Source organism: Phasianus colchicus, chromosome Z (assembly GCF_987193195.1).
Source record: "Phasianus colchicus chromosome Z, bPhaCol1.hap1.1, whole genome shotgun sequence".
NCBI classification, from domain to species: domain Eukaryota; kingdom Metazoa; phylum Chordata; class Aves; order Galliformes; family Phasianidae; genus Phasianus; species Phasianus colchicus.
In genome coordinates, this window is record NC_143476.1 from 22,086,614 (window position 1) to 22,105,722 (window position 19,109).

Genomic DNA, 19,109 nt, shown 5'->3' on the forward strand with positions numbered 1-19,109 from the left:
ACCTATCCCATGTTTACCATTTTACCTTGCTCTTTTCAGTTATTTCAGCACATGAAAAAAAAAAAAAAAAAAAAGTTCAGAAAGAAAGGAAAATCCATTAAAAAATATAGAGGAATCCAATTTACACCTCTTCTTCCCTTTCTCCCCTCAACAGAAACCACTATTTTGGGAGGAGAACATCAGACCGGGTATGTTTTTGTAGTTCTCCTTCTGGGAATAACAGGATTTTAAATAAGTACTATCCTCGGGGTAAGAAATCTAATGCTATCTCAGATTTTTACTGCATTTTAGTGGCAAGTAAACTAGAGCTGACTTTTTCCTGCTTAATGCAGAAGGATTGCTCATCTCTGACACAGATATAGCAGTATCAATCTCTGTACTTATTCAGATAGCTAGGGAAGCTCTTCCCAAGCAGCTGCTGTGTAAACACAACAATAACACTGACTGATTTCATGCTCCTTTAATTTTAGGCATTTCCAGGGCAACAGAATTTTGCTGTGGGGAAAAGAGAGAATTACTTCCACAAGGTCTCAGCCACGACGGAAGGATCAAATTTTGTACTTTCACAGAAGACTCAAGGTCAGATGACAGCCCAGGGTTCCATGCTGTGCACTGCACACAGATAATGCAAAAGAAATAGGTTTTCAGCTTTGTCACATTCTGACATCAATGTAATTTTCCTTTAGTTGATTCCCTGTTACTGACACTACTGCACAGGTATTCCTCCACGTCCACTTTATAAACAGGAAAAAAAAAAAAACCTCACATTTTTTAGTAAATTTTTAAGACAAAGTCCATTAGGCTATTTTAGCATCCTACCCTCATGACACTTGAAACATTCAACAGTTTTTCCAAGTTCTCCCTATTTTTCATGCATATTAGATTTTGTCACATATAACAACAACAACAACAACAATATTTTGCATAATAGTCATGTTAGGACTATCAGAAATCCATCTCAAGTTGTCAGTGATAAAAGATATTTCTAGTTTCCACTTGCAATCCATTAAGGCTCTGTGAAACTATAACTGACACAGTGATTTTTTTTTCCCCTAGTATAACTCCATCAGTCACGAATTACCTTTGAGAATGAAAGAAGAGGGGCAAAAAGCAATGACAGCTGCCATGACAGAGCTCATCAGAAATGGCATTTCTCATTCACCCTTGCAAAACAACAGTGCCAACCACCTTAAGCAGAGCGGATACAACCTGGAACTTCAGCAATTTATTTTTAAGACAAATTAAGCTGAATTCTATAAATCCAGACATAAAGTAATAGTATCTGTTCTACAGCAAGCCATTACATTTGCATTCTCATTAGACCCTTGCTTAAAAAGTACTGTGTTAATTAAATACCGGTTTACACTTTCAGATGGTTTACACTCTCAGACAAATTAATTACTTCCTCCTGCTGGAACATCCGCACTTGTCTGTTGAGATGATGGCTGCTTTCATTTGACCTCATCTACAGATATTTTAAGTGCACGTACGGCGTTCAGTCCCTCGAACTGAAAGCATATAAAGAGCGTCTGCAGACGCGCAGAGCCACGCACACTCAGCTCAGGGCGCGCGTTACCCTTTGTCACCGCACAACCTTGAACCGATGGCGATGACCAGCAGTCAGACCCAGCAGCACCACTGCTTCCCCAGCTCTAACCCGGCCTCTTCCGGAGATGCTCCTGCGCAGGACATCCCAGCTCTGCCCGCCTAAAAACAGCCACGAATTCAAATGAAATCACACCGAAGACGTGAAGCCGACATCCCCAAGGCGTGCCTTTGGAGCCGCACGAATGACGCTCCCGGCTCAGACACGAACCTCTCAGCGCAGTGCCGCACACGCACTCCGCGTTTCAGCTTCAGTCAACGTGAGGTTTCGGGCAGCCCCAGAGCAGAATTATTTTTAGTACCCTCTGCGGCACAAGTTTAACAAACAAACCCGTGTGAGCCACGGCAGGCCTCGCTGCAGGCGGCCGTTCCGCCGCTTCCAGACCGACGCTTTCCCGAACCTCGCAGACGCTCCCTTAGGAGAGCCGACCCGCAGCAACCGAACCGAACCACCCGCCGCCTGACGGCCCGCGGCAGAAGCGACGCGCTCCTCCCCAGCGCTCGCCCCTCCTTCCCCCCGGACCCGCCGCCTCCCCGCCGCCCGCTTCCTCCCCGCGCCGCCCGCCCGCGGAGCCGCCGCTCCCCTGCGGCAGACCCTCGCCCTCCCCCACCCACCACCGGCCCACGCCACGCATGCGCGCCCCGCCCGGCGATGCCCCCGCCGGCAGCGCTCCTCCGCCCGCCGCCCGCGGCCCTCCCCGCCCCGCGGCGCGGCCCGGTCGCCCCGGCAGGGCCGTTCCGGCGGTCACCTCGCCCGGCGGCCGCCTCTCCCCGCGCCGCGCCGCGCCGAGGCCGCAGTGGCGGTGCCGGAGCCGCGCGCGTAGCAGCTCCGCCCACGGTGGGCGGGCGAGGAGAAGCGCAGCGGGCGGCGGATCCGCGGCTGGGAAGCGCGTCTGACCCTCGGCAGGTTGTGCGTGTGCCGCGCGGTTCTGCGGCCCGGGTGTTGATTCAGCCGAGAGCGCCTGTATCGACTTCATCCCGTTAGCAGTGCCGCGATGGCACGGTTTAAAACCTGCCTCCGGGCGTTGCTCATCACCTGTGTGTTTCAGATGACTGTAAGAGATGCTGCTTTTTCTCAGGGACTGCGTCTGACCTGGGTCTGGGCTCAGTTCCTCAGCAGCACTCGCCTGCTGTGTTTTCCTGCGGAAGCGCCTACATAAAATGCTGCAGTGCCACACAATCCTGGTCAAAGGAGTGTTCTTCACTGCGATTTTTCTCCCTCTGATGGATCTCTGATTAGTGCCGCTGAAGCCTGAGAAACTGACAGAGTGATGTGGCAGGGCCATCCATCCTCAGACACTTAGAAAATACCAAGCTCATGTCACATTTATCTATTTGGCACCTACGCTCCGACAGTTCTCTAGTCCAAAGTGTGTCTTTGTTCATCCATCCACAAGGGCTGCTCTCCTACTATTTTATGATATTGGCCCACAACATCGGAGGCGGATGTTGGTGGTACAGCAGTAGAGGTGGCTCTTTCGCACCAATATCCCATCACACGTTGTTGTCGTGTGAGAGATAGCAGCAGAGGGGCACTCTGACACCATAGTGGCGTATGGATGCGTGTATGAAGCAAAGGTGGGTCACTGAATTCCTCTGTGCAGAAAAAATCACACTCATTGGCATTCACTGACGCTTGGTGAACTTTTAAGGAGACCAAACAGCGGATGTCTCACATTGAGGTGGCGTGGTGGCATGTTTCAGCGGTAGTGACAGTGATGTGAAACATAAGCCACATTCCAGGTGGCCACACACAGCTGTCTCACCATGAAATGAAGAGCGTCTTGATCAGCTCATCCATGCAGATAGGAAGATTATGAACAGAGCTGAATATTGGCTCCTGTGCATTGGAAACAATGGTTGCAATGTCAGGAGAGCACAAAGTTTGCACCAGTTGGGTCCCACAGATGCTCTCACGGGATCAGAAAGAACACCGTATGCCAATTTGCCAGGACCTATTGAACCAACATGAGGCCGAAGGTGACCATTTCCTGGATCACATCATTACCAGTGACAAGAGACGATGTCACCACTATGAGCTGGAGTCAGAATGGCCATTCAAGTGATGATATGTGAATTCCTCATCAAAGAAAATGTCCAAGATACAGCCTTCAGCAGGTGCGGTGATGTGCACTGTCTTTTGGGATAGGAAAGGAGTGATCCTTCTGGAACCCAGACAAACCATCAGATCTGACTGCTACATCGTGACACTGACTAAGGTGAAGGCTCAAACTTCCAGAGTCAAGCCAGTCAGAGAAGAAGACAACCTTTCTCTTGCAGCATGATAACACCAGGCCCCGTACCTCTTTGAAGACGGTGGAGCACATTGCCAGTCTTAGCTGGACTGCTCAACCATGCTCACCATAGAGATCAGCACCTTCTGACTTCCATCTGTTCAGGCTGATGATAGATGAACTGTGATGGCAACGTTTTCCTAGCAACCAGGTTGCCTTCACTGGTGCACACTGTTAGAAGAGCAGAGCAGCATGCAGGCTTTGCTCAACGCTGGCCAAAAGCATATTGGTGGGGACTATGCTGAAAAAGAGTATTTTGTAACTGAGAATTTGCTCTTTGAAACAGTGCTATTGTGGTCTTTGTATCTCTTGTAGTTTTCTTGCAAATAAACAGGAGACATTACTTTCAGATCGACCTACATAACATGTGTTACACCCCTTCTGCTTTCAATTTCAGCTGCTCAAGAAAGATTTATCTTCATAATGCCTCCTGTGGGCAACTCAACTAAAAGAAAATAAATGCAAGGAAACAGAGAGGTTATACTCCTATCCCTTCACTAGGGAAAAAAAGTTGCCTTTTCTTTCAAGGTTTTGAGGAACAAATATGGAAATTTTCAATCATAAAACATCTTAAGTGGCTTTTGTCATAATTTATTAAAGAAAGAAAGGAAGAAAGGAAGGAAGGAAGGAAGGAAGGAAGGAAGGAAGGAAGGAAGGAAGGAAGGAAGGAAGGAAGGAAGGAAGAAAGAAAGAAACAAACAAACAAACAAACAAACAAACAAAAACAAACAACAATCCACCAAAGGCAATACTTGTCTTTGGGAATATTTCAAACTCTGCTTGAAATTGACTGTTTACAAGAGAGAAAGAACATCTTAACAGGATCAGTAATGGGAGATGGGCTTAATCTTTCCAGAGAGGGCATGTTTGCTGCTTAGGATTTGAACAGAAGACCATCTGATCATTTCCTTTGATCTGCATCTGGCTTAGAGATTGCACTGTTTGGAAAGCCATCCTGAGTGAGGTGACAAATACAGGCTGTGGCCTGCATCTGAGAGAAGGGACCTGTCAGTGCCTGACCGGACTGTCATACAGGAGATGGATAGCATGGGCTGACGCTCAGTGCCACTGCCTTCTGCACAGAAGTTACCTCCTCCCATAAAAATAAAAGCAAAGGAATGTGTCTTTTTACATCAACATCTACATCAAGTGTAGGTGTTAATCTCCCTCCTTAGCTCCCCATTTACATCTGTTTGATTTATGTCAAAACCAGTTGCTGAATATAAGGAAGTGAAAGCTCAGTCTAAGATTTTCACAAGTAAGCAGAAGCAGCTGTGCATGTCCTTGTGCATTGTGCCACCAAAAGCGCACGAAAGAGCTTGAATAATAAAGGTAAGGGCATAGTGCTTCCAGAACAGCTGATCCTTCTGATGCAGTCATTATTTCTGAGAAAGTGGTGTCCAGCAGCGTTCAGCTGCTGTGAATGCACTCTGTTATGAATGCACCTCATAGGAAAAGACTGGGTAACACCTACCATATGATATAAGGAGAATATAAGCAGATGCACACAAGCAGGAAAAGCATAACAAGACACTGCCTTTCTGCATCTTCTTGTTTGTTCTTCACAACACTACCAGGTGAGCAGTGCACAGTCAATACTTATTGCAAGCAACCACAGCAGTTTTAGGTCAGTATCACCACAGCATGGGCTGATGTTTCAGAGAAAGAGGAGATAGGGAAGATGAGACGAAGTCATTTACACTATGCAGGATTTGGGGTTTTATTTTCTCCTCCTCACAGAACAGATCTCTCACATCCTGCTCAGAATTTTACAGATAGATGACATGGATGCTGGTAAGGTTGTTAGGCACAGAGTTCCTTGCCAAGAAAAAAGAAATTCAAAAATATCTGAAAATTGGAGAACATATGATAAAATGAGGTCCATCAAAACCCCAGGTAAGGAGAACTGAGATTCTCATTGAAATTACAGGAATTGGATAAAGACGTCACAAGACTTTAGAGTTGCCAGTGTTCTGTAACAGATTAATAACCTCTTTCTTACTAGGACAATAACATATGGTGGTTTTTGGTGGTTTATTATATAATTTATACTTACCTATAAAACTTGAATCAAGTTTCCAGTAACTTGCTAGAGTAGAAGGATGCAGTAGAGGCACAGTGTGAAAGGCAGCCTCTGTTCTGATGGGCTCTTTGGCCGAGGATTGCTAAGATAGTACCTATATAAAACCCACGCAAAAGAGTGCTGACAACTTCGATGTGATTTTTATCGTTTCATTCAATCTCTGATGACGTGAGTCTATGTCTTCAACTGAAAGAAACTTTACACAATTTCCCCTCCCCCCCCAACCCTGTCTCTCTAAAAATAAAATAGTGGAACTGACCCACTTTCTGCCGCCATCGCATGATCCACTCTGCTTGTGTGATCAATCCAAGTGCTTCAAGGGTCTGTTTTCTTTTCTTGGGTTAAAAGCTCTTAAGGACGTGGTTTGTCTGTTTCAAGTTCCTCTCGTGTTCACTTCTGCTAGAATAAACATGATTGCTATTGCTGATTCATGCTTGATGACACACGTCAAGCATCCACTAGGGGATACAGCACACTTCTGTACACACAAAGCTGGCTTTGAAGCAGGTGGGATTGAACAATGATGGCAGCCCAGCTGGCATGATGCCTGTAGCAGCATTTTCAAGCAGGACAGCAAGATGCAGTCTGCTGAAGCCTGTGCTGTGTCTAAGCCTCAGATAAGCAGAAAAGACAGTCTACTTGAAACTGGCTGTGATATGTTCAAACAGGAATGAATACAGCCACTACCTAATCAAGAGTATTTGGACAAAAGCTAGGGAGGAATCAACTTGGTTGCCAGCTGTTGTCTTTAGGTAAGAACAGCGGTAAGTTTGTCACCAGATTTCCATTGTCACTTTGTCTTCATTTGGGAGTGGTATTTGCATACTTGGTAAAGAAAAACGTTCAGAAGAAATGACCAAGTTAGGTTGATGCAAATGCCTCTCAAATGTGAAGGACCAGACAGCAAAACTAAGTTCTATTAAGCTTTCTCAATTCTCCTCACTCTGGGCTTCTATCACAACTTGTTAATTCTCTTTAAAGAGACTTGGTTACAAAGCATAGCTTGATCTTCTATCTGGCTTTCAAGCAGAAGCTAAAGCTGCACCATTTCTCCTTCATGCATGCTGTATTATCTCAACCTTAAAGATGTAAGACACCAAAATTATTATCTGCCAGTAGAGCTGTGGCTCTAATCTGGTGTTCTACATTCCACCCAGCACTTGGCCCTCACTCCAAACTTCCTGTCAGTGACAGACTAGTGGTGGGCATTTTTGTCTCAATGGGTGCAGAGACTGAGGGCAGATCAGACTCCCTAACCAGAGAGGTGCTGCTGTGCTTGTGGGTCTGTGCAGGCTTGCAAGCTCCAACAAAGGTGTAGGGATGTGCTCCATGGAGCAGGAAGTACAACAAGCCAGAAGCTGGGGGGAGGGGGAAAGAAGCAGAAATGCACATCTACTGATAGGACTGCCTGATTTTTCCCACTTACAATTGAGATATGATATTGAAAAGAATATTAAATGACTGGCAGTGAGGAATGTTGGAGCATCAAACTCTGTCATTCTGTCAGAATTAATAAATACTTCCTGCACTGTGAGCAGGTCTAGAGGTTTCTACTTGTTCGTCTTGTCCAGCTAGTACATAAGCTCTACAGCTTTTTTATAGCTTCTAATGTGCTACAACATCCTACTTGCTTGCAACTGTGTTTTTCAATGAGACTATCTGATGACCAATGTGTGCTAGTCCATAATTTCTAATTTTAGAGGGTTAATACTACTACATTCTGTCTACTACATAGACAAAGCTCAGATCTAGACTGAACAATGATACAAGTAAATATGTATTTCATCCTTTTTTTTTTTTTTTTTTTTTTTCCCATGGTAAAATTGCTTTGAGTAATTTGTAAATGTCTAATTTGACTTTTAGCTTCTATGGAGACAAAAAGAAAATGTGATTTTAGAGATGGTTATGCTACACAATACAGACAGTTTGTAATTTCAGTACAGCTGGGGAAATTTTTAAAGACAGAATATAAAGTGAGAAAAATCTTTCTTCTTCTTCTTTTGCATGTGTGTGTGTGTCTCTGTATATGTGTGTAGCCTTCACTAAGAAATGGGCAAATCCTCCTGACAGGTCCTATTAGCTGAGTTATGCGAGCATCATTTTTATTTGTGTGACTGTTAGAGCAGTCTTAATTCCTACACTATTAAGTGGCTGTTATCTGGTCCTCCTGATAATTTCATTTTTTTTCATTTGAAGATCCTTGCAGAAATGCTGTGGAAGACTCAGATGACAGTCAAAAGCACAGCATTTCTGCATCAAGCACTATCTAAAAGTACATTCTTGTTTTTAATTTGGGGCCAGGGATAAAACAACCTCATTTTTTGCTTGGATTATCTATAGCTCATGTTTTCATTACTAGTAATCTCCAGAAATGGTTTTGTTCTCCAAACAATAACCAAAAGTTGAGTTAAAGAACAAGCACACGAATTTAAAGGAGGCACTATTTCTAGAGACTGTGCAAGTAGACTGCCACAGACCTTCTGTAAACACATTTTACTTGGACAGGAAGCCAGGACTTGTAAATGACAAAGAGCAAAGTTTTAAAGTTCAGGATGACATTTAGAAAGGGGAGGGAAAAAAAAAAAAAAAAAGCAACTCATACGGTAAATGGTAATTTACTTCTTTCCTTCCTTCCTTTTCATAGTTAACTGAAACAGAAAATTGTGTCTAAAGCATCTGAGTGATGATCAGCAGTTATTCTTAGTCAACTTCCAGGACTCATTTTCTCAGCTGGACTTCTACGCATGGTATTTCATTAGGGCTTTGATTTTGGTACTCGATGTTTGAATGAAAGATAGTCTCAAATTACAAATTAAAAACAACTGCTAAAGTATTCCCTGACTGCGGGAAAGGTGATGCTCCCAGTAGGTGCTCTAACCTCCACAGGCTCTGCTGAGGCTCTCCTGGAAAGGCCATACTCCTGGAACAGCACCAGAGACAAGCAGCCTATTTTCACAAGGCGAGATGTATGCCAGGATGTAGAAGGCCACCCAGAGCCATATGGTTACAGACACCTTCTGATCAGCTTGGCTACAGAGGCAGTCATGTTAGAAATCAGCATAAGCATCCCTGCCTTTGACTAAGGGGACTATTTGCCTGCGCTTTCTAAAACCCTGCCAGGCAATTCTGGAGTACTGACAATGCGTAGCATGCTCTTGTGCCTCACGCTAAGTCCCATGAGCTGTCTCATTCTTTTACAGTAGAATTATGAGAAAAATGTGGCAATTCGAAAAGGATTTTCAAAAGGATGGTTTGCATTTTTAAAGCAAGGTACTTAATGGGAAAGTCACCACTACCAACTTCCACCGCATGGAATTATGCAGGTTTGTAAAAAATATCAGAGGGATCCTTGACTCTGCCCTAGTCTCATTTTTATGTAATGCATAAAAATCCCCTTTTCTTGAGCATCACAGCATTGATGGGATTCTCAGTTCCTTAAAACTCAGTTCCAGTTTGTCTTTAAACTTAAGGCACCATGGGGAAACACAGCTACAAGAGGTCAAAAAAACTTTGTCGAAGAATTTTTTATTTAAAAATAAGGACTGTGGACATATTTTCAGTGCTTGCTGGAAATGCACTTTTTTAAAGTCTGTATCTTAGATGGATGTTGTCTCTGGAGGATATCCAGGATGATGTTATTTCTCAGCACCTGCAGATCTGAAGGAGACTGGGAACCAGATCTGAGCTCAAAGCTGGCTGACAGGCAAGAGGAAAGCAAGGATGTGTAAAGACACACTTTAGAGAAAGAGGAATTTCTACACAACATGGTAAGACATTCAGATTCAAACAGGACAGGACCTCTTTGCACATACAGGCACACATCTTTGGTTTTGTACTTTGGCAGACATCACAGAATCACAGAACTGTAGGATTTGGAAGGGACCTCTGGAGATCATCCAGTCCAACCCCCTGCTAAAGCAGGTTCCCTACAGGAGGTTGCAGAGGAGAGTGTCCAGGCAAGTCTTGAATATCTCCAGAGAAGGGGACTCCTCAACTGCTGTGGGCAGCCTGTTCCAGTGCTCTGTCACTCTCACAGTAAAATAGTTTTTCCTCAGGTTCAGATGGAACTTCTTGTACTCCAGTTTGTGCCTACTGCCCCTTGTTCCATTATGGCACACCACTAACAAGAACCTGGCCCCACACACTTGACAGCTGCCCTTTAAATACTGATAAGTACTGATAAGATCTCCTCTCAGTCTTCTCTTCCCCATTCTGAACAGCCCCAGGTCTCTCAGCCTTTCCTCATAGAGGAGATGCCCCAGGACCCTCATCATCTGTGTGGCCCTCTACTGGACTCTCTCTAGAAGTTCTCTGCCTTTCTTGAACTGGGGAGCCCAGAATTGGACAAGGTACTCCAGATATGGCCTCCAGGGCAGAACAGAAGGATCTTCTGGTCATGCTCATTTAAAAATGCAACCCCAGATACCATTGACCTTCTTGGCCACAAGGGCACAATGCTGGCTTATGGCCAACCTACTGTCCTCCAGCTTAACCAGGTTCTTCTCTGCGGAGCAGATCTCCAATGTCTTTTCTGCATCTCTCCTGCATGCAGTCGTAACTTCTGGTCACAGACACAAAAAATGATGAGCAGTCATTGAACCTGTTCTACAGGTCGTATTGAGCAGCCGGCGGTAACCACTTTGGGCAGAGCAAACCCTGTGCTGGAGGTGCTGCCCAAGGGGATGAAGCAGGGACCTGCCTGGGGTTCGGCGGGTACCTTGAACCCCTTGGGAACACCTTGTCAGCCCCCATGGCTCAGAGTCCCCTTCTCCCTCTGTCTGCCTCTCTTCTGCCCTTCCCTCAGCGGCACCTTCACTTCACTTCCATTAGCTGAACGCTTTCAAAGAAAACCTACTCAGAAATACTGCCCCACAGAGATGAAGCTCCCTGTCAGTCTGCCGGCACGCACAGCCTCACACCCACCCACTGACCATAACCTGCTTGGCATGTGAACCCTCCAAAGCCCCACATCTTTCTTCTCAGTGGATGCCTACCGAGCACCTGGCACAATGGGGCCATGCCTCATCACCACCAGGACAACAGCAAAACAAATGTAGTGACTGATAATGCTAAAACCTAACATCCTGAAACCTTCTCCGACTGCCCTCCCGGTGCTAACCCCAACACGAGGGAGCCTAAACCCAACGCATCACCAAACAGTACGCGGGGAAGTCGCAAGAAAGACGGTGCCTGCTGAGCGAAGGCTGCCAGCTCCCAAATCTTAACACGGACTACCCCGCAAGGCTGAAGCCGCGCAGCACGGCGGACCTTCCGGCACCGCGACACGCGGGGATCGGGGGGCTCCGCATCCCGTCCCGTCCGCCCGGCGCCGGCCCCACGGGATCCAGGCACGGCATCTCGGGGCGTCGCCCCGCTCCCGGGGGCTCCCCGCGGCCCCCACACCGTCGCACCCCCCTCCCCCGCGGGCTGCGCGAAGCCACGCCGATGACTTACATGGGGACCTTGGGCGGGCGGCTCCCGGCGCGGCGGCACGTTGGTGCCCATGGCCGAGCCCTTCGCCGCCCGTGTTGCCGCTGCCAGGCCGAGAGAGTAGAGGGAATGGGAGAGGCGCCCTGAGCCGGGGGCCGCGGCCGAGCCGCAAGCACCGCCCCGAAGGGCGGGGAGGAGGGAGGGAGGGGGCGCGAGAGAGGGAGGGGGCGCGGCGGGGGCCGTGGCTGAGCCTCGGGGTCCTCGAGCGGGTGCGAGGGTGTGCGGTCGGGCGGCGCCGCGCGCCCGTGGAGCTCCGCAGGCGGGGCGGAAGGCGGAGAGGGCGGAGGTCGGAGGGGAGCGCTGGGCAGGCGGGAGGGCAGCGAAGGGGTGTCAGCGGGGTCCCCCTGACACCTCGCGTGGTAGCGCTGCCGGGATGCCCGGAGTCCAGCGGGGCGGTAGGACCCGCGGCTCGCGCGGGGCAAGGTGCTTGAGAAGCAAAGCCTGCGTGGCGTCTGCGTCAAACAGCGGCGCTTCCAAGTGCAGGTCCGGGAGGCAGCAGCAGCAGCAGCAGCAGCGCAGACTTCAGGAGTCTGCCCCCTCATTCCAGGGCTGTGTCCTCTGTTGCTGCTTGCAGCTGCACTCCGTCCCCCGGGCGATGCTGCACGCTCACCCTGCTCCCGGGCAGCCCCGCAGCCCACGCTTATACCGAGTGGCTCCAGCACCCGTGTGGCCCTGACCTGAGGGTTCCAGGATACAGCGGTTCTTCCCTCTCTGGCTCCTGGTCTTAGGCATGCAGGCCTCGATAAGTACAGAGAAATGAACTGTCCCCAGCTGTTTTCTCCTTTCCTACTGTCTTCCTTTGTTCTTGTCACTGAATCATAGAATCATTAAGGTTGGAAAAGACCGCTAAGTCTAGCAGTCAACCCATCACCACTATGCCCGAACACATTCAACCTAACATCTTTATAGCACGACCACTTCAGTCAGCAAATCTGTGTCAGTTCTACTGAGCAGCTCGCACCCTGTGGTCAGATCTGTGCCCACACATATCCAAATCAGCAGCAGTGGCCATAACCATCACTGAAAGATTTTGTAACTCAGGACCTACATGCTGTGCTAATAACTGCTTTCATCCCTCCTCCTGTAGCCAGAGTAGTTTATGGTTTTGCATTTCATTGCCACTGTGTTTCTGGCTGCTCATTTTACATTATTACATACCTAAAAGCCAGGCAGCTACGAGAAAAGGTTTCAAAAGCAGACACTTGTAGAATAAGAGCTTACGGAGGTAGATTGCCGTGAAAATATATTGCATTTTTCCTTGTTCTCCACACACATACCTAACACAACTATTATTCTATTAAATGTGTTTTAAAGTTGTTTTTTTTTTTTTTTTTCTGTTGAGTTCGTTGCTTTTTCTGTGTCAGAAAGTTATCTTAAATTTTTCTGTCTGCAATCTGAACTGAAATCCATCCCTCTACACTCTCTTCTATTAGCATACCTTTCCTTCACATTTTTGCAGCTCATAGTGCTTCCCAGCATTGAAACATCAACAGATTTTCTTCGCCCAGAGCAGTATTATGAGCATGTATGTATTTTCATATGTAGATAAATATGCATAAGTCACTCTGACAGAAATGTCTCCTTCCTTAACTCCTAAGGAAACTACAACAGATACAAAGAGCACAATAGCACTGTTTCAAAGAGAAAAGAGCTGCGCATTTCCACTAGCAATGAATAAGAGCCTGCATGCAACTTTCTTAACAAACTGCACCAGCAGAGGTGAGACACTGTTACTATCACCATTTCTGAAGTGCACCACCCACTGCCTCACTGCGTGACATCTGCTGTTTGATCTCCATAAACTTTCAACAAGCTCTGATAAACGTCAATGGGTGCCATTTTTTTTTCTGCATAGAGGAATCCAGTTCCACCCCTTTGCTTCATCTGCACTTCTATGTCAGACACCACCCTGTCAGAATGCCCCTCTGCTGCCATCTCTCACATGGCAACAACATGTGATGGGAGGTATAAAGTAGGAGGTATTACTTTCTGATCAGCCTTCATATATGTAGGTATGTGTTTGTTTTTTTTTTTTTTAAAGATTTGCCAGTTATGGGAGATTTCAGAAAGCAAACTGTATTCAAATTTCCCTGTATCAGATGCTTTGCTACTAATATTTCTCCAGTGGTAACAAAAAAGGGCTGATAGAAGTGGAGCACAAGGCTTTCTATTTTCCCTGAGACAGCACTACACAGAAAAAAAAAAAAAAAAAAAAAAAACCAAAAAAAAAAAAAAAAAAAAACCAAAAAAAACCCCACCACACCTAAATTCCCATGAGCTTCCCCAGGCCCAACTTCCTTCTGACTGTACTTTTCCACCTTAGCAGAGATCGGTCATCCTGCTTCTCCAAGCTTCAGTAATCACCCGTCTGGCATGGGACCTCGACTTCCTACTCTTCTGATGATTAATCCACTGCCAGAACAACTGGCCTTTGTTCTGGGGGGTTAATAATGCAAACTCATTCATCCAACTCGCTTGTTCTTCTCTTACTATGCTAGAAAGCACCGTGAGTCTGCTAGGAGCTGTGTCTGTGGGAGCACTTCCCTTTTATCCTTACCTCCCCACATTAGGCCTCTGATTGATTGGCCCTCTTTGCTTTTCCTGAAACTTGACAGAAGCAGAAGCCACTGCTGGCCTGGTTGGTCAGCTGGCACTTAGCTCAAAGCACCCCTGTTTTCTGGTAACGAGAGAAGGGAGCAGCTTTGATTTTGTACAGTTACATAGGATATTAATATGCATACAGTTCTATATTGGCTACACAGTGATAGCACTGGAGCTTCAAAAATTCATGCCTACCAGGACTTCTCCACATCTTTCTCCTGGTCTTTCCTACCAGGGCGTAGGCAGCACCCTAATTTTCCTTGGGTTGTCAACACCTTACAGGTTGACTTCGCCTCCCTTTTGAGGGATATGTGGCTCAGAGTCCTCTGGCCTGACCAAGTGGGGAGGCATCAGGCATGAAAGGGTCTGAATTTTTTGCAGCATTTTTCTGTACCTACACAGGAATCCAGAACCCGGAGCTGGTGGTGCAGGAAGCTGAGGGTAAACAGTGACTTCTCTGACCTCTTCTCTTTGCTCTGAGGCAAGGAGGAACAGGGAGAACTTTCTGAGCAAACTGATTAATCTTGCTACACCAGATCTTCTTGTTCTACCCTCCACTATGTCACTTTATTTGTCTCCTGCTAAGATGGCATGCGAAAAAAGTCTACTCAGAAAAGAGAAGACAGTTCTATGTAGTTCATGCAGGCTCTGTTACAAAAAAGGCACTCCACAAACACTGCAGGAATTCAGTATAACAATGAGGGCAGTAAAGTTGCTGGAGGAGAAAGGAAGTGTCAGTTTTTCCAGTACGATAGAAAAAGAGGAGGTTTCACCAATCACTGCAGGGAAGGGCTGTGGACTCCTCCAGCCAAATGGGGCTCTCCACTGGCATTTTACAGCCCTCTTGGAGTTAGCCAGTTTTAGTGGATAAAGTAGAGATGAAGCAGTTGGAAGTCATGAGTAAGTCTCTTTCTCTCCTCTATAGATAAAACCTGGCCACCCAGGCCTGTCTTGTCAAAAGTGGACAAGAGTGGAAAAGGAATTCTGGATGCACAACAGCAGGGACTCTGGGCTGAGAGGAATGAAAAAACTCCATGTAGAATATCTCTATGCTTGCAAGTTTAATGAAACCCACTAGCTTGTTCTAACAGCGGATTAAGATTAGCTGACCCATATTCATTAAAAGCAAACAAACAAACAAAAAAACCCATCAAGACTCCATCCAAATGTCTGAGGGTGTAAATGTGAAAAAGGTGCATACGTTTCTGTAGCCAGTGGCATAGTGCGGTCAGTGGCTAATACATTCTGTTAGCTGAAAGGTGAGAAGGGCCCCATAAGTGAAAGTAAAAAGGCAAGAAGGCTTCACAGTGACTGAGAATAAGGGGGGTAAAGGGGTATAGTTAGAGATAGTTTACAGAAGCAAGAATGTAGAGCTTGTTAGAAAATAAGGGATGGCAGACACTGGGTCTTAGATAGGGAGGGGGATGAAGGCCATAAAGATAAGAGTTTGAGAACAGCCTGAGGACATTTGGCAGGGAGACGATTAGATGTCCAGAGGACAAGAAGAAACCAGTCTGGAGGGATGCCCCCACCCCCGAAAGATCAGAAATTTACAGCTAAAAAGGTCAGAAGCCTTTGCAAGGAAGACAACAAATCTTCATCCCACAGCCCACTACGCACATGCAAGAGGGGGTGTCTGCATGCTAATGAACTCTCGTGGGTGTAATGAATATGTATCTGAATTCCAGGAAAACTATTGATTATGTGTTAGTTCAGCCTATATCTGTGGCATGATTTTTCCTGACAGTGTGCAAGTTAGGAGAATCTATTCCCCTTGCACCCGGTGTCCGTGCAGCACTGAATAAATAGTACCTGTTTTGTAATCTTACTTGGGTTACAGAGTTTGATTCTGCACATCATAGCCACAACTCACTAAAGTAGAGTCAATAACATCTGAAAACCTCTCTGCTACCAGAAACAAACCACCAAATTTATTTGCAAATCCATAGCCTTTTCCAGATCTCAGTGAAATCAGATTTCACTTCTGAGTCCTGTGTAGTTTTAGAGGTTTTAGCTATGTCCTGTATAGTAGTACCAAAAATGTGACTGTATGTAGTATGGTGCACAAGCCACACTGCACCAGAGGTTAACCTGCTTACTCCTTTGTGGCTAAATTCAAAAGCTTCAGGCTATCCTGCACCTGTAGGAAGTATTTCTAATAATGATTGTCTTCTGATTTTATCTTCTGATTGCTTGGGTCTGTAATCTCTGCTGCATTCACGTGGAACAGGAGTCTGGAAACAGTAGGTTTGTATGCATAAAGATGTGTGGGAGTAGCCTGGAGAAAGGATTCATCAGGGATAGCATGGGATGTTTATCTAGAAAAGAAGAGGGGCCTAGCTAGTTCTGTAGAAAGGAAGGGAAGGGAAGGGAAGGGAAGGGAAGGGAAGGGAAGGGAAGGGAAGGGAAGGGAAGGGAAGGGAAGGGAAGGGAAGGGAAGGGAAGGGAAGGGAAGGGAAGGGAAGGGAAGGGAAGGGAAGGGAAAACAAAGAAATTTTTCTTGCAGCTTTTTACCTCAGTATATTGCAGATTCCCTGTTACCTTGCTGTCTCACAAAATAACACTTGGTCTGGTGCTAGGAAAGGCAAATGAAAATAACAAATATTCTCAGGGAGTTGAGTGATTAGTTCAAGGACAGCCTTGTGGACTTCAAAGAACTCTGAGGAGACATGTGAAGCAGAAGTCATGAGACCTAATTCTTCAGAAGAAAGATCCATGTGACTGATAAACTAGCTGGTGAGAAAGAACATGCAGAAAAAATGCATTTGGCTGTTACACTGAGGATGGCCCTCAAACAATTCATTCCTTTTAACCAAATTTGGGAAAGATACCTCTCTTCTACCTCATTCCTGTGATGGGTACTGATGTATTCTCAGCAGTCATCAGGGACCTCCTGCGCTCTGTCATTTGGTTCTGTGATTCTGTGGTACAGCAAGAAGACCAGCCACAGACCAGTGTTTTCCAGTAAGCCCTGCTTCTTCACATATTTGGTTGTTTAAGAAGACAGAAAAGCAGTCAGGAGTATGAGTACAACAAAGCCCTAGCTGACGGTTCTCAGGAATTCCTGTCAGGTTTTCCTTAGCAGATAAGTGAAGTGCACTGAGTGCTCCTATCCCAAGTCTCAGAGAGGTGCCTGCTCTGGCGTAGCTCATCTCTGTTACAGCATATATATCTGAGCTTGAAATCTGCACTGAAAGATTTTGCAGGCTGTTCTGATATGGCCTTGGTAATTGCTCATTCCCTGTCTTTGATCAGACCAGGGGAAAACTGATAAAAACAGAGAATAATAGCTTATGTTGGGAGGGATCTTAAAGATCACTTAGTTCTAACTCCCAGCCATGGAGAAGGACACTTCCCACTAGACCACACTGCCCAAAGACCCATTCAACCTGGCCACGAACACTTCCTGGGATGAGGCATCCACAGCTTCTCTGGGCAGCCTGTGCCAATGTCTCTTCAGAGTAAAAATTTTTTCCAAATATCTAATGTAAATCTCATTTCTTTCAACTAAAAGCCATTATCCCTTATCCAATAGCTACATGTCCTTGCAAAAAGTTCCTCTCCATCTTTCTTGCAGGCCTGCTTCAGGTACTGGAATTCTTCAGTGTAGTCTTTATAGGTAGAATAGCTGTTCCAGCCCTCTGGCCATCTTTGTGTTCCTCCTCTAGTCTCACTCCAACTGGTTCTTGTTGTTCTAACACTGGGGTCCCCAGATCTGAATACTGAGTACTCCAGATGGGATTTCACTAGAGTGGCGTAGGAAGGGAGAATTGACCCCCATGGCAGCTTGGTCACTCTTCTTTTGATATAGCCCACGATACAGCTGGCTCCAAGTGCACACTACTGACTCATGTTGAGCCTTTCATCAAACAACATCCACAAATTCTTCTCCTCAGGGCAGCTTTCAATCGGTTATCTGCCCAGACCACATTTGTGCTTGGAACTGTCCCTACCCAGGTGCAGGACCTTACACTTTGCCTTATTGAACTGCATGAGATTTGCACAAGCTTACCTCTCAAGCATGGCCAGGACCTTCTGGATAGTATTCCTTCCCTCCAGAGTGTTGACTGCACCACACTGCTTGCAATCCACAAATCTGCTGAGGATGTTCCACTGATACCACTGTTCATGACACCAGCAAAGTTATTAAATAGTGCTGGTCCCAATATTGACCTTGTAGAAATACCACTCATCGCTGGCCTTCAACTGTATATTGAGCTATTCCCCTAAAGTCTTTGAGTGTGGCCATCCAGCCAATTCCTTAACCATAGAGTACTCCATCGTGTCAGTGTCTCACCAATTCAGAGACAGTATGTCATGTCTTGAGAGCAGCCCTGAGGAGAATTTGGGAGTGTTAGGTGATAAAAGATTCAACCTTAGCCAGCAATGTGTGCTTGCAGCCTAGAAAACTGTATCCTGGGCTGCATCAAGAGGAATGACCAGGAGTTAGAGGGAGGTGATTCTGCCCCTCTGCTCTGCTCTCATGGGATCCCACTTGGTGTACTGTGTCCAGTTCTGGGGCCCCAAACACAAGAAGGACATGGAGTTGTAGAAGCAGGTACAGAGGATGACCACAAATGACTGGGGACCAGAGCACCTCCACTGTGAGGACAAGTTGAGAGAGCTGGGGATCTTCATCCTGAAAAAAAGAAGACTCTCAGGAGACCTTATAGTGCCTTCCAGCACCTGAAGGGGGCCTACACAAAAGCTGAGGAGGGGCTTTTTATGAGGGCATGTAGTGACAGGATGAGAGGAAATGTCTTTAAACAGATTTAGACTAGATATTAAGAAACAATTCTTTACTGTGAGGGTGGTGAGACATTGGAACAAGTTGCCCAGCTAGATTGTGGAAGCATTCAGGGCCAGGCTGGATGGGACTTTGAACAACCTGGTTTAGAGGGAGATGTCCCTGTCTACAGCAGAGGAGTGGGAACTAGGTGATCTTGGAGGTCCCTTCCAGTCCATTCTATGATTCTGTGATTCTATAATTCTATGATTCTATGTGTCAAATGCTTTGTACAAGTTCAGGTGGGTGA

At 46.3% G+C, this 19,109-nt stretch overlaps 1 protein-coding gene across 8 annotated transcripts in view; it reads right to left on the reverse strand.

Moving 5' to 3' along the window:
* GNE (glucosamine (UDP-N-acetyl)-2-epimerase/N-acetylmannosamine kinase) overlaps positions 1 to 11,586 on the reverse strand; it is a 35,234-nt gene extending 23,648 nt beyond the window's left edge. The window contains exon 1 of one of the 8 annotated variants that reach the window (XM_031610373.2): positions 11,437 to 11,586. In XM_031610373.2, the coding sequence (XP_031466233.1) occupies positions 11,437 to 11,487 (51 nt within the window). In that variant the 5' untranslated portion in view covers positions 11,488 to 11,586. The other 7 variants (XM_090132705.1, XM_090132699.1, XM_090132703.1 and 4 more) reach the window with 7 other exon arrangements.
* Positions 11,587 to 19,109: the final 7,523 nt, after the last annotated feature.